The following is a 13,827-nucleotide window of genomic DNA, read 5'->3' on the forward strand; positions in this document are numbered from 1 at the left end:
AAAATGCTGCAAATCGAGGTTCATGTTTCCTAAGTTTAGCCATTGTTATTCTTCTTTTCTTTATTGGGTTTATGATGACAATCATATTGACTTTAATAAACCTCAAGCATTCATGTCTGTGTGGGCAAATAAATCCAAAATTTTTGGTTTAGACTTTGCTTTTGTAACTTAACACTTTTAAATGCCAGCCTAATTTAATTTCGAAATAAATTTAATTTATCCATACAACAGGATTTTGATTTGTTGATATCCTCAAGGAAGTTTGCTTTGGAAATTTTTAAGTCTTACCTAATCTCACCCTGCCTCTGTATATAGTTTAATGATAAATATTTGATTAATTTGTAAGAAACTTGAAAACCTCGTGTTGAAAAATTAGCATCCTTCCTACCAAAGCAGTTATGATCGTCTTTCGTTGATCACACTGGGCTGGAACAGTGGTAATGACCAGCGTTTTGAATGGCGCATTTCCATCATGTTGCTTTGCGATAGAGATGCTTTCTACCGTTCATCCAAGGATTTAATTTTAGAATATACTTCATGCACATAACTGATAGGAAATAACTATTGGTTAGTTTTCCTCTTGAAAAAATGAGAAACCAGCCTAGACGCTCCAGTCCGTAATCTGAGGGTTCCATTTTTCAATGTTAACCATTGATTTCTAACACTTTTGATGGTAGTGAAAAAAGTTGCTCATTTTTTCGTGGAGGCGATTATGTTTGGGCATTTCATTTTATTTAATAACTCCTACAAATGCCTTATTTCTGTACTACAAATGACACCCCGCAGTAAACCCAAGTGCATGTAATCTACTTGATGGAAAATGTCGATCCTCAACAATTTTCCATCAATAAATGTGTGCATTGAATACAGAATTAAAACGTCACATTTCTATGTGCACCTTAATTGCTGCTTAATTCATAACTAAGCTCATGGCATGTCTGTAAGTAATCTCCTTAAAAAACTTCGAGCAGTAAAGGAATATGGATTGTTTGATCAACGCATGAGGTAACCATGGCAACCATCAAGCTCTAGGTCTATGAGGGAATTTTACTTCAACTTGTTCTCTGGAGCACCTATTTCTTTTAAGCTCTTATTATTCTATAAAACACTTGTCATCATTTTAATTCTTAAATTACTTACTGAAGAAATCAAGGTTTGCATTACAGCAAACAGCATCCTTGATCAGAAATCATCAGTTTTTAACTTAAAGAATAATTTAACTATTTAACAGAGGTTCACAAACTTTAAACTTCCTTCTTCACTGATTGACTTCCAACTTATTTTACTGATACAGTTACTTATATTGGTTTTACTTATTTTACTTTTTTTAATTTACATATTCTTACTGTTCCATCATGCCAATTTTCATCAAAAATTATTCTTGGCGCCAAACTCCTCTATCTATTAATATTCGTGTCCCACTAAAAGGAGCAAAAAAATCTAAGATTGATATTTTTATGCTTGATAATTTCATCAAGGTGAGCTGACTCCTTTATCTACCTTTCACTCTTATTTAATCACTTGCTCATTTTCTTTTGCAAGATTTAGCAGTGTGTTCTGAAAAACATTGGTACCTTATTTAACCTTAGTGAGCCCTTATCAGTCCTCATGAGTTTGATCATCAAACTGAAATTTGAATCTTCAACGGAACTCACAACTCATTGCATTAATTTCGTCTAATACTCCGTAGTACTATCTGAGACTTCAAAAGATTCCCTGGGAAAGTGAAGTACAAGGGGAAATTTCAAATAACAATAATCCAATTGGAAACTTTGAAACATAATTCAATCATGAAGGCTATTCACACCCTGTGGCGGGTTCCTAACTTCCAATTTTAAAACTAGTGCCAACTATCCCAAAACTAGATTTTCACTTTAATTTCTGGAATGTTTTCAAGGTCAGTTATCCACCATTCCTCTTGGAATTATTTCTGGCTCACCCTGTTAAATATGAGGCGACTAAATGCACGGTTATTGACAATGAACTTATTTTTGAAATCTGCAAAGAAGAAGCAAAAGAATGGGATAGTCTGGAGATGAAGCTGACAAAGGAAGAGAAGTTAGAAATGAAGACAAAAATGATTGAGAAGTCTCAAACAGAGGCCATAAAAAGAGGGTCCCTAAAAACTCGTGAGTGTTCTTTTTTACCTACATCTACTTATTTACTACCAAATAGTAAAGGCTGCAATAAATTGCAATAATTACATGGTAATTTATTGCCATTGTATCCAAGCGTTGAGTATTTTGTGTATTGATTAATTTGAGGGGGCTGCTTCAATTGAACTTTATTACGATAAAATTGAAACGATTTGCAAATTGCGCACCTATCTCACGCATGGAACTCATTTAATCGATCCTTTAAAATCGACGCTAACCGACCAAATTATAAAATAATAATGTAATTTTATGGTATGAAAAACTGCAACTTCATTGCATTAAATTACAAAATGATTTCAATATTTTCGTTGCACTGTACCACTTGGGTTTAAACTTGAAAGAATTTGCTCAAGACTACCTCTATACCTATTCCAGCAAATTTTACAGAAGTACAAAAATGAGATAAATAGATCAAGATCAGAGTTATCAATCTATGCCTGTTTTCTTTGCCAAATAGCATGAGAAAGATAGAATTGGAGAACAAAGGCAATAGATGGACGCTGCAAAAATTGAAAAGAGTTCTCCTAAATACCGTTTTAAGTGGTTTGAAAGGCTGAAATTTTGAATCACCTGTAAAACATTAACTTTTTTCTGTGTTTTTATGGTTGCAGATAATGCATAACTGACTATATTGCAGAGAGAGCAGCAAACTAAAAAAATTTTCTGATACTTTCTTTTAGCAAGTCACACTTAGAGTCATGCTTATGATTTGGAAAACAATCCATGATTATTGCCAATCTTCAAATTTCCTTTTTTTCTTAAAGGAAGGAGTGGGAGGGGAAATATTCTATTGAGAATTGCCGGTGTAAAATTCTAATTTCTATTAACTAGATTGGTGATTAAATTTGAAAGTTCTAAAATTCTCCTAAAAAAATTGACCAAATATTTTTCAGAAAGAAAGTCTGAGAGAGAGAAATTTTCTATCAATGAACAAATTAAACTAGAGACTAAATACATGACAACAATTGACAAAGCTCGTCAGACAGAACGTGACAAAGCTATTGAGAACTTTAAACAATGGGAACAAGACTCAATTAAAGGTAATTAAATTTTTCCTTTTTTCGAATGAAAAACTCTTACAGGTTTATCAAAATAGACCACAGGACACGGTTCAAGAATTGGATTTTTATAAGACACACTTCCTCATCAAAATTTCATGCATAGGTAACACATTGTAAACTATCAAAATCAATTTAAAAAAAAAAAAAAAAAAAAAAAAAAAAAAAAAAAAAAAAAAATTCAATGTAAATCAAATCAGCTATTAAAAACAAACGATACGTTACACAAATCAGTTACACAGATCAGTTTCACACTCATTTCCTTCCATCTCTGATCATGTTGGAAAAAAAAATCGATTCACAGGATGAATCTTCCCACTGTAAACTATACCATAAGATTAATTTAAAGCTCAATTTGACTTAAGTAGATTTCGGTTTTTTGTTAGTGCGAAGTTTGAATCATGTACACAAAAAACTATTTCTTCACTCAAAAGTTGAATTTGGAAGGTTTTAGGAGGCCAGCAAAATGTTCTATGAAAAATTTCAACAAAATAACATATACTGTGGTGCTTGATTTCGTAATCTTGTCTAGAGGTCCACTGCCAAAAATATTCAGAATTAAAAGATGGGAAATTAGTGACTACATAGTTTCAAATTTCAAGTTCCAAGTAGTAATGGTAATAGTCATAGTAGTTTAGAATGATTAGTTCCTCTTTTTTCTTCCTCTTTTTAGAAGAAAATTAAACATTGTGTCATCCTTTGCTTAAGTTTTAAGCATATTCTTGTTACTTCTGTATTGATTTCTGTTACCAAAAGAGTGAATTTTTCTTGAATGCGGCAAGCGGCGTCTTCCTTTCCAAGTTCTCATCTAGAAGACTTACAAAATAATTTGGCTGTGCTGGATGATTTCAGATAAGCCTGTCAATCTAAAAATACATTAATGTGTGCTTGATTTAAAAAATAAAAAAATTCAACAATTTTTTTTGTGATCACAGTTGCAGTAAACAAAAATGATATTTTCTCGGATCAAGATTTGATGAAGGTGAACTCACATCGACAGAAAATTGAAAAAGCCATAGGGAAAAAAGAGGAGGAAAACTTTGTACCTGTTGGAGATTCTAAATCATTAGATGGAGTTCAAGAAAAAAAAAGGAATCCTCCTGATCCTGAAATTCGCAGTATTGGTAGAATTGACGTCCAATTCACACCCCGTGAATTCCCGACACCATGTAGAGAATCCAAACTTCCAGAGGAGGAAGAGGTAAAGTTTTTAATTTTCCTCTCAAGCTATTTTGAATTTTTCTTAAGGAAATCTCATATATTTCCAGGGTAAGCATACATTATATTATGAGTGTGTATGTGTTGGGGTTTTTGTTTATAGGTCTCACAAGAAAAAAAGTTACTTCGTCCAGATAATTTTTTGGCAGATCATTGAAATTTTCATTCTGTACACTCAATTAAGTCCTCTTTACTATCAGGAAAAGTAGATGCCAAATTATCAAAGACCTCAAAGCAATTATATCTGACAGCATGGGAAAGAAGAGATGTCACCTGGGTGCTCTTTCTTTGTGAGTAAGTTCATAAAACTAAGCATAAGAATCTGCTCGCAGTTAGAGTCCCTTCTCAGCGCGAGGAAATTTTATTTACAGTGGCTCTATTGATTTTAGCCTTACTTATGTTCTAAGCTTGCATAACATTCATAAAACATCACATGATTTTTGTCTTTTAAATGAATGAAAGAAGAATTTTTTTGAATTTTTTAGTGGTTGCGAAAACAGGCAGAGGCAAGGAGAGCAGCAGGATTTGTGTCAGAAGACTTGCGACCTGAGGAATGTGATCCACAGTGGCTGAAAGAAAAGGGAGAGTGAGTACCATTCCCTCATTATCAATAAACTTGGAATTTATATCCATTCCAGGAGACAAGTCATAGCTTTTATTGAAGCAATACCTCCACACTTACTAACCCTGACAGATCGGTTTGGCATTCTACAAGTCAGGTTGATTACACCAACTGAGGGGAACCTAATCAGGGTTGCCACAGACAGGGAATACCGGGAAATGTCAGGGAATCTTAAAAAGTCAGGTAAAACCGGGAAATGTCAGCGAATTTCATTTTCTAAATTCTGTGGCAACCATTCCTAATACAGGTTCGAATTGACCAATGTACTTTCGGACTGACTCGTTAGATTAAAAAATTAGCTGTTAGTGAGACAATTTTCGGTCACATATGAGAGGTCCAGTGCATGAAACCGTCAGTGATGTTTTTTAATGAATTGCGTTAAACCAATCTTTCCGTTAACCATCTTTGGCATCCTAATGAGGTACTTACTTCATGATGAAAATACAAAGTTAAAGGCAAAAATATGAGGATATGACTGCTGGAAAAACTAACGAAATGCAAGGCGTATATTTTCATGACATAAGGTACAACATTTCACCTTTGTCCTCGACTGTCTAGAAAGCACATGAAATTACACTGTCAGGCTCATACATTGGATTCTGCAAAAGAATAGAATTCCTAATAAAAGTATGTGTTGAAATGAGATTTTCAGTTGCAATGATTGGTGAGAATTTAATTACTAATCTTGAACAAGCCATAAAGTCCTATTTATTTGAGTGAGTGATTCTTGATCAAAAATTATATTTTGGAAGAATGAATCAATTCCTCGGTTTATTGCTCTAAGTATTGATTACTTCTTCGTGACAAGATTTTGAATACCTTTTCTTTCCAACTACCTTTCTTAAACATGAAAATTCAAAATTTTATTTTCCAGCTCATTTTTCAAGCTTGGCAATTACCTAGGAGCTGTTAGTGCATATTCTCATGGGATCAAACTCAGTAATAAAATGGCAGCCTTATATTCCAACCGCTCTGCTGCACATTTGAAACTAGGTAATTTCCACAAGGCAGCGGAGGATGCATCTAAGGTAAGAGCTGGAAAAATAATTACTGAGATAAAATTACTTTACAACAATTCCACACAAAAAGGATATGGATATCTTGTGCATGTGTACCTCAGCTGACAACATTGTAGATTTATTTTCAGGTTATATTATTGATGGTGAATAACGAAACACAAAGTCTGATCTTTTGTCAAATTTAAATCCATATCTACTCAAAAATATTTTCTGAAAATTGCCTTGTACTTAATGTCTTCAGTAATTTCATCCTGAAAAAATAAAATGTGGTCAAAAATATCGCAATAGAGAAATTGATCTTCCAGTTTTGCTTTAAAGATGAGGTATTTTCCCCCCAAGTTTCCCATTTTTGAACTAACCTTTCATCTAAAATGAGAAGCCACTTCCATTTGCAAGTCTTCATATTTTTTCACACATTCACATCCCATCTACATGAGAGTAAAATGGTTATTTTTTTTTTTTTTATCATTTCATGATGACTTGGACATTTTGCTTGTCAATGAGGTGTATTCAACTAGCAAAAAAATTATTTAGATTTTTAGCTAACAATTAAATTTCATTTCAGGCACTTGACTTACTCCAGCCAGCCGTGGAGATAAATCGAGAAGCACGAGCCCAAGTGCATGTGCGCCGAGGAATGGCTCTTTGCAAACTTGGTTCAATGAAATACGGTCTGATGGATTTTGAGGCTGCCCTTAGACTTGTGCCTACGGATGATAAACTGCGCCAGGATGTGGAAAATATTAAGCTTCAAATTCAAAGAAATTTTGAAAATGACGGTGAAATCACTGATATAGAAGTTTAAGCAACAGTTCTGTTACAAAGATCTATTGCCTATCATTACACATAAGTTTTTTAAGTGATGTTGATCCTGGTCTCCGACTTTATTTTAATTTAAAATTCTTCTTGGGCACTCTACTGAAGTCCAGAGGTAGTGGAAAGTATCACTGTAGCCAAAACAATGCATACTTATTGTTATATTGTATATAATTCAAAATCGAGTATAAAACAAATGCTCAAAAAACTTAACAGTTAACCTGACAACAAAATTACACAGCTTAAAATCTAATATAAAACAAATTTAAGTAATAAAAATAAAAAGAACAAGATAAAATAAATAAGATTGAAAGAAAATTCAACAGTATTGAGCTGAGTTGAAATTAATAATAAAAGTGGAAAAATAAAAGACTGGAAGAATGCTAAGAGATGGAAGACTTCAGTGGTTTTGTGGAGGCGTTCTCACAGAAAGGGCACTTGGCACTAATTCAATTTGAAACATATTTGTGAGCTAAATCTATGAAATGGAAGTGCATCTTCCAAAAATTAAAAAAATGCACTAGACAAATGATGAATACATAACTTCAAAGAGTACCCTTAGTATGAGTTAATCCAGAGCAAAAAAATTAACAGACATCAACAAATTGGATCCAAAGGATTCTGTCATGAATCTGGAATTATTTTAAACTTTCTTACCATACAATTCACAAATAAATCGAAAAAAAATGGATATTGAAAAAAATTGAAATAATTCTATAGGATTAGAGCAAAAAAACCAAAAAAAAAAAAAAAAAAATTAAAGATACAAGCCATCACCTTAAAAATTTATTAAATTAATTATTGTCACTACTTTCAGAGACAGCTATAATATTGAATTTTGTTCATTTTTGCTATTATTACATTTTATTTGAAGTCTCCTAAATATTATGTAATCATGGAAAAAATTTGCAAATCGATGATTTGCTGATACTACTTGAGGAACTGCCATTATGACACTGCCATCCCTGGTCCAAGCAGTTGAACGTTTCCTTTTTAGACTAATAACATTTTGGTTAAGTCAGGTGAATTAGGTGAGATTTGCAAATATTTAACCTCTTGGACTAAACTTGATGATTAATTTGAATTTAGTTACAGGGAAATACGCCACTTGGCAAGGTCTGAACAAGAAAAAACCGAGTGATTTCCTTTCCTAAATATAGAGAAAATTATTCGCACAACGAGAGGCCTGGAAATCAACGACTGAACAAGATATTGATGAGTATTTTTAACACAGATCAAGTGGAAATCGAACTATGCAAATAACATCATTTGTACTATTTTCATTCGACCAAAGTTAATTATAAACACTTTCATCTAATTTCAGAGTCGATTTCCAGATTTCCTGTTGCGTAATTTGTCTCCTTCCTAAAATTTTGAGGGAAAATATATTCATAGTGCTTAGCTTGAAGACTTAAATAGAACTAAAAACCAGATCTGCACATTAATCAGCCTTAAGTTTAATTTTGATACTAAACAAATATTTCCAGTCTGGATGTCTAATTTATTCACCACACTTTTTTAAACAGAGGGTCTAGAGTTGACACAAAGCACTATAAAATCAAATATCGAGTGGTATTGCTAAAGCACACTTTAGCTATCATACCTAGAGTGACAAATTCAGTTTGTTAAAAAAAAAAGCCACAGTAATTTTTTTCTGACTGTGCAGAAGCTAATCCTACGGTTTGTCTCATCGAAGAGCAGCCTGCACTTAATTATGATTGTGGAAGTTCAGAGAATAATATACAGGCAGTTTTATTGACTAACTGGTTTGGTACGGCAAAATTTGAAATTATCCTCTAACCGTATTAACCTTTGCCTAGGATTTATCAAAATGGAGTCGAATGTGACGTAATACTAAACATCCAGTAAAGCAGGCTTAGATCCCCTTTCCCCTTGAGCCCTCAAAAAGCCCCCAATAAAAGTAATGGAATAATTATTGCAGCTTTTTACTTTTTGATATAATATAACTGGGTCAGGGAGACTCGAGGTAGCAAGAAAGATTAACATACTTTTGGAGACTGAACACATACACAAATCTGATATTTGAATTTAAAAAAATTATGCTAGGTTGGATATTCTTTCATTTAGAGTCTACTTTGCATACCACCAGCAACGACAAAAGTTTCACCTGTGATGTACGAAGCATCATCAGAGCATAAAAATGCGACTATTCCACCCATCTCGTCAGGCTGAGCCAGCCTGCCCATGGGTATCATAGATACAGCTGTCTCGTGGGCTGACTCGGTTTCATAGAGGGCTTTAGAAAAATTAGTTTTAACTATACCTGGCGCTAGACAATTCACTCGTATGTTCTCTAGAGCAACATCTTGCGCCGCAGCTTTCGTCAATCCTAGAAGAGCAGTTTTGCTTACACTGTAGGCGCTTAACACCTGAAAATCAGAGGAGACGTACTTTAGGAATGGATCAGCTTCTAATCTTAGAATCATCTTAACTGGAGGCTTAACGAAAGATAATTCATTTGAACATTTTTCTGCTAGAATTTTCAGCATTCTCCGAGGCTTTGACAGATGCACTCATTCTAATTCTGGCAAAAAACTATAAAAATTATCTCCACCGAGCTCTGCTAAATTTAAAGTCTAAAATTAATGACCTCTTAAAAAATGTTGAAAGTTTTCCTCTTGGAGTTGCGAATTAAGACTACTCTGATTACCTCCCTGGTTACTGTCATTTCCTGTACCATTTAAGGTGATTCAATGGCTGAAGGATTTGGAGTCAGAGCAATATGCAATAAATTGCAAAAATTAGCTTTGTGTTTTCAGCTGACTGTCATATACATTTAATTTTGAGGGTGGTTAGGGATAATATGTTGTCACAAGACTGAACATTTACATGCTGAATTTGATTATTCGGCATGGTAAAGGGAGCCTTTTTTCAGAGGAAAAATATCTCATTCAATACTGGTACCAAAATTAAAGAAGAGTGCCATATTTTTCCTCTAAAAAATCCTGCCTTTATTAGGCTGAATTTGTTTATCGAATTGGATACGTAAATTCTTTATTCTCATGAAAGCAGAAATAGGATCTCAAAATTCAATGAGAGTACCTAACAGTTAGCTGAAAACTTGGAGCTAATCCATGCAATACTTCATATGCCGTTCTAACTCATGATTTTCCGGCTATCAAATCACTTTAATGTGTGAAAAAGAGGGGAAAATTAAATACCATATTTTCAGTACATACCTTTCAGTATACAAAAAAGACATAATACTAGTTTTTTTAAAATTTTTGATGTATGAAAGGATAGGAAAAAATGAAATACTGAATGTTCAGTGTTTTTAAAATACTTATTAAGGATTTCACATACCTTAAATGGGGAAAGACCACCAATGGATGATACATAGACGATAGATCCCCCTCCCCGTTTCCGTAGAAACGGAATCACTTCTTTTGTCAGCAAAAATGCACTCTTGACATTGACATCAAATATTTTGTCCCATGCTTCTTCTGAACACTGAAACATCAATTTGCAGGGTTGATTAGTATAATTATTTTCTACAATGATTAAAGGTACGACCGGAGTGAGTAAGTAAGCAAGGTGAGAAGGTGTACGTTTCTGCTACAGACCTCCTAAAATCTACAAAATTCTCAGTTGCATTGGTACCGTTTTAGTCTTGGTGAGAAGTTTGAACAACAAATTTCGAATTGAATCAGCATTTGTTGTACAAATTTCCTGCCAAGACTGAAAAAAAGCTAACGAAACTAAGTGTTTTGTTGATTAAGAGTGTTTGAGTAGGAGAGGAGCATGCCTTTCTTTCACTTACCTTGGGACGCAACATTGTCCTCTTCAGGGCGTAAGCACTTAGTGCCGCGCAAGGCTGGAGAGGAAAATTTACCTATTCTGGCCTAGCTTTCAAAGTACAATCCAAAATCAAATTTTTTACCACTTTATTTTAAAATATTTTTATACAGATAAGTCTATTTTCCAAAAAATATCTGATTACTATTGAAGCAAATAATTGCACTCAAGCATTCACCCAAACCGAGTTTCATTTCAGCTTTAAGATCCATGCATGGTAAACTTTCATCGGTTCTCTTCTACAATTGCTCAAATTACTTACATCGGAGATTGTTCCAACGGTTGGGTTGACAGCAGCATTTGAGACTAAGATATCGATGCCCCCGAATTTGGTTAGAGCCTGAAATACAGGAAATGAACAAATTTAAATGTTTATCTGGTGCGATACCGGTTAAATAAACCAAAAATTTCGACACGGCAGTCGTGACCAGCAGTGTTTCAAGGAAACACTTTGAATCAGCCAGTCTGCAACGGTGACCAGGCCAAGACATCAGTAGAAGCTTTCGCCAATTATATTGACCACCATGGTAATTGACATGGTAACCAAAAGCCAGAAGTCAGCTTCCTCTTGAATCAAATTTTGTCAGAAATAAATCTTTAACTAGTTTAGATACTGTTCACCTTACCAAGTGGCAGAGTAATCAAAAATACTTTATTGAAATAAAGTTGCAATTCAATGCAAAAAAATGTAATTCTTTCAGTATGAAATTGCAATCTTTTATCATCATTTAGTCAATAAATGCCGATTTTGGGTCATCATTAAACTGAGTTCCAGATACCAGAAAGATTGGCAACTTGCAGAGCAAAGAAAAATTGCAACTACTTTTAATTTTAATAAATTTCAATGAGATGAGCAACTGGTAGACAGGCAACATACACGATGCTCCGATGCAATAGAAATAATTTTACAATGGAATTGCAATTTTTTGCAACCTGTGCTACTTTAGTTAGAGACATAAGTTGAAATTGGTGTGATTCACCCAAACATATAATGCTCTCCTTCCACCGAAGCGAAAGACATTCCAATCCAAGAACAGACATTTTAAAAAGGTATTGTATCGAGGTATTTTGTACCTTTGAAAGGTATTTATTCTCTTAGTAGGATTGATCTATCTGTAAGAAACAGTAATCCATACGGAATTTGATTTTATAAAATTTGGCGCAACCATCCTTTTCCTAAAAAAATTATTGAATTACATGGACGGTGCTTTTTTCGATGAATCCGATATGTATTTGCAAAGTTTACCTCTTGAAATAATCTATGACGATCCTCTGCCTTTGCAACATGGCAAACTACTCCTGAAACATCTGGAAGTCCAGAATTTTGTAGACTGGTGACAGCTTTTGCTACATTGGTTTCTTTGCGACTGCTGACGACCACTTTCGCACCTTCCACTGCTAACCTCTTTGCGATTGCAAAACCAATCCTATGTAGGGAAAACACAAAAAGAAAAAGATCTGATGAATTTTGTATTCATTACAATGTTAGTTAAAGATTGTGATTTACGTAGGATACAAAATTTGCTATGAGATACAGTTATGGCTATATTGATGGCCAGGCCACACTTTGGGCTTGAAATTAAGCACTACTTACAAATTCTAATTAACAGCGAGCTAATTTTCCGAAACAATTTGAAGTTTCAGCACAGTGTTTGACAGCCTCTTACTCAAATATCCAGCTTCCTTCAGAGCTTGTGGAATGGGCTTATGTTCAGCTTTTTCTTCGTTGACACTCCAAGCTGTGGATATGTCCGAAAATCAGTGTAGACACTAAGACGAATATTGTCGTTACAATCCTCCGTCTGACGGCAAGTTACAACCCTTTAGCTACACATCAACATAATTTACAGAATTCTGCGGGTAAGTACTCTTTCATGGGCTGTCGATCGAGAAAATTCTCGTTGTAGGTGCAATAAGACACCGCAGTTGATTTAGTAATGGAGCCACAAATATTCTTACTGCCTAGTTGCTTCTCTCATAAGGCTGGAGAATAAATGCAAGTAAAGCAGCTTATTTAAATGGAGCATTAGGCATAAAATCGCACTTTACCAAAGGTTCTTTCTGATTACAGAAAGTCCTAACCTCAAAGTGAATATCAATTTCTGAGCAGCAAGGCTACGTAAAACTATTGTAAGAGCCAAATATGATTAAATTATGTCAAAGATGTGAAATTAAATAAACTTATATATACCCATCAGTTGAGGCGGTGACAACCGCGATTTTACCGCACAGTTTCTTCGCGATGTTCGCTGTCATGATTCTTCTGTCGCTGATAAGACACGAATGTAAACACGGTGCGCTGCTGTTATCAGTAGTTGACCCATCCGCCGCCACGTTTGTGAAGGTCGTTTCGCTACAGCCGACTTTGACACAGAGATTTAAATTAGAAAGGATTTTAAACAACATCACCTGCCGTCAAAGCATTCACAGAGCTAGACTTGCTTTTCATTCATCAATGAAAATCCAACTCGACTCATTTTCGTAACCAAAATATAACAGAAGAGTTGGGAAGAACACCCGAACTTCCCATATGAGACCTCGAAATGAAACTTCCACCTTACAAAATTCGCGGATTGAGACCAACAGATAAACTCTGTGCCTGAGAAATCCTCGGAGTCCTTTGGATTGTGAAGGTCGCCCTCATTTTCCAGTTTTATTTTTACGATTGGGGGCTGGGGGCATGCAGCGGTGGCGTGGAACAAGAAAGGAATCGGTTCTACTCCCCTCCTCTCAACGAGAACGCAGTGCCACCGTCTGGGGTCGGCTCACGGATTTCACGGTCGTTCACTCTCTTGAGGCTGTATGCACGACCTGACATTACGCTCCTTAACTGTAGACGATGAATGACATAAAAATATTGTTCTTGTGGCCAATTTCTTAATGTTTCGGCTGCAAAATCGCACTGGAAAAACACAAGTACCGGTGCGAGGGTGGAGCGACGGATGCAGGCGTCGTATTGCCAAAATGAAATAAGAGAAGGCATGATCAAATGTAGAAAAGCAAAAGCATGTAGCCCCGGTACCAGGGACCCAGTATTCCCCCCTTGCGGTAGGCCTGCCTTCATGCACGCTGGGCTTGTCGATTTCCTCTGAAATTTTTGCAGTGGTGAATGCATAGCTGAA

At 35.0% G+C, this 13,827-nt stretch overlaps 2 protein-coding genes across 2 annotated transcripts; one reads left to right on the top strand and one right to left on the bottom strand.

Annotated features, from left to right (window-relative positions):
- Positions 1–397: 397 nt before the first annotated feature.
- Positions 398–6,942, top strand: Dnaaf4 (Dynein axonemal assembly factor 4). Its single transcript, XM_019046896.2, has 7 exons — positions 398–1,478; positions 1,898–2,129; positions 3,050–3,196; positions 4,150–4,415; positions 4,918–5,018; positions 5,929–6,082; positions 6,639–6,942. The coding sequence occupies exons 1-7, from the start codon at positions 1,356–1,358 to the stop codon at positions 6,876–6,878; spliced, it is 1,263 nt and encodes a 420-aa protein (XP_018902441.2). The 5' UTR covers positions 398–1,355; the 3' UTR covers positions 6,879–6,942.
- Positions 6,943–7,042: 100 nt separating this feature from the next.
- Positions 7,043–13,171, bottom strand: Dhrs4 (Dehydrogenase/reductase 4). Its single transcript, XM_019046901.2, has 5 exons — positions 12,897–13,171; positions 11,952–12,132; positions 10,968–11,045; positions 10,214–10,360; positions 7,043–9,279 (listed from the first exon to the last, which is right to left on the bottom strand). The coding sequence occupies exons 1-5, from the start codon at positions 13,109–13,111 to the stop codon at positions 8,974–8,976; spliced, it is 927 nt and encodes a 308-aa protein (XP_018902446.1). The 5' UTR covers positions 13,112–13,171; the 3' UTR covers positions 7,043–8,973.
- Positions 13,172–13,827: the final 656 nt, after the last annotated feature.

This window comes from Bemisia tabaci, chromosome 1 (genome assembly GCF_918797505.1).
Source record: "Bemisia tabaci chromosome 1, PGI_BMITA_v3".
Classification (NCBI taxonomy): Eukaryota; Metazoa; Arthropoda; class Insecta; order Hemiptera; family Aleyrodidae; genus Bemisia; species Bemisia tabaci.

Excerpts from the sequence above, each read along its gene's own strand:
- Dnaaf4 (XM_019046896.2), top strand. The coding sequence starts at position 1,356 with ATGCCAATTTTCATCAAAAATTATTCTTGGCGCCAAACTCCTCTATCT. Across the intron at positions 1,479-1,897 it reads TGCTTGATAATTTCATCAAG|GTCAGTTATCCACCATTCCT; the intron begins GTGAGCTGACTC and ends AATGTTTTCAAG. Across the intron at positions 6,083-6,638 it reads CAGCGGAGGATGCATCTAAG|GCACTTGACTTACTCCAGCC; the intron begins GTAAGAGCTGGA and ends ATTTCATTTCAG.
- Dhrs4 (XM_019046901.2), bottom strand. The coding sequence starts at position 13,111 with ATGTTGTTTAAAATCCTTTCTAATTTAAATCTCTGTGTCAAAGTCGGC. Across the intron at positions 12,133-12,896 it reads GTCACCGCCTCAACTGATGG|GATTGGTTTTGCAATCGCAA; the intron begins GTATATATAAGT and ends TTCCCTACATAG. Across the intron at positions 10,361-10,967 it reads CCGTTGGAACAATCTCCGAT|TGTTCAGAAGAAGCATGGGA; the intron begins GTAAGTAATTTG and ends TTGATGTTTCAG.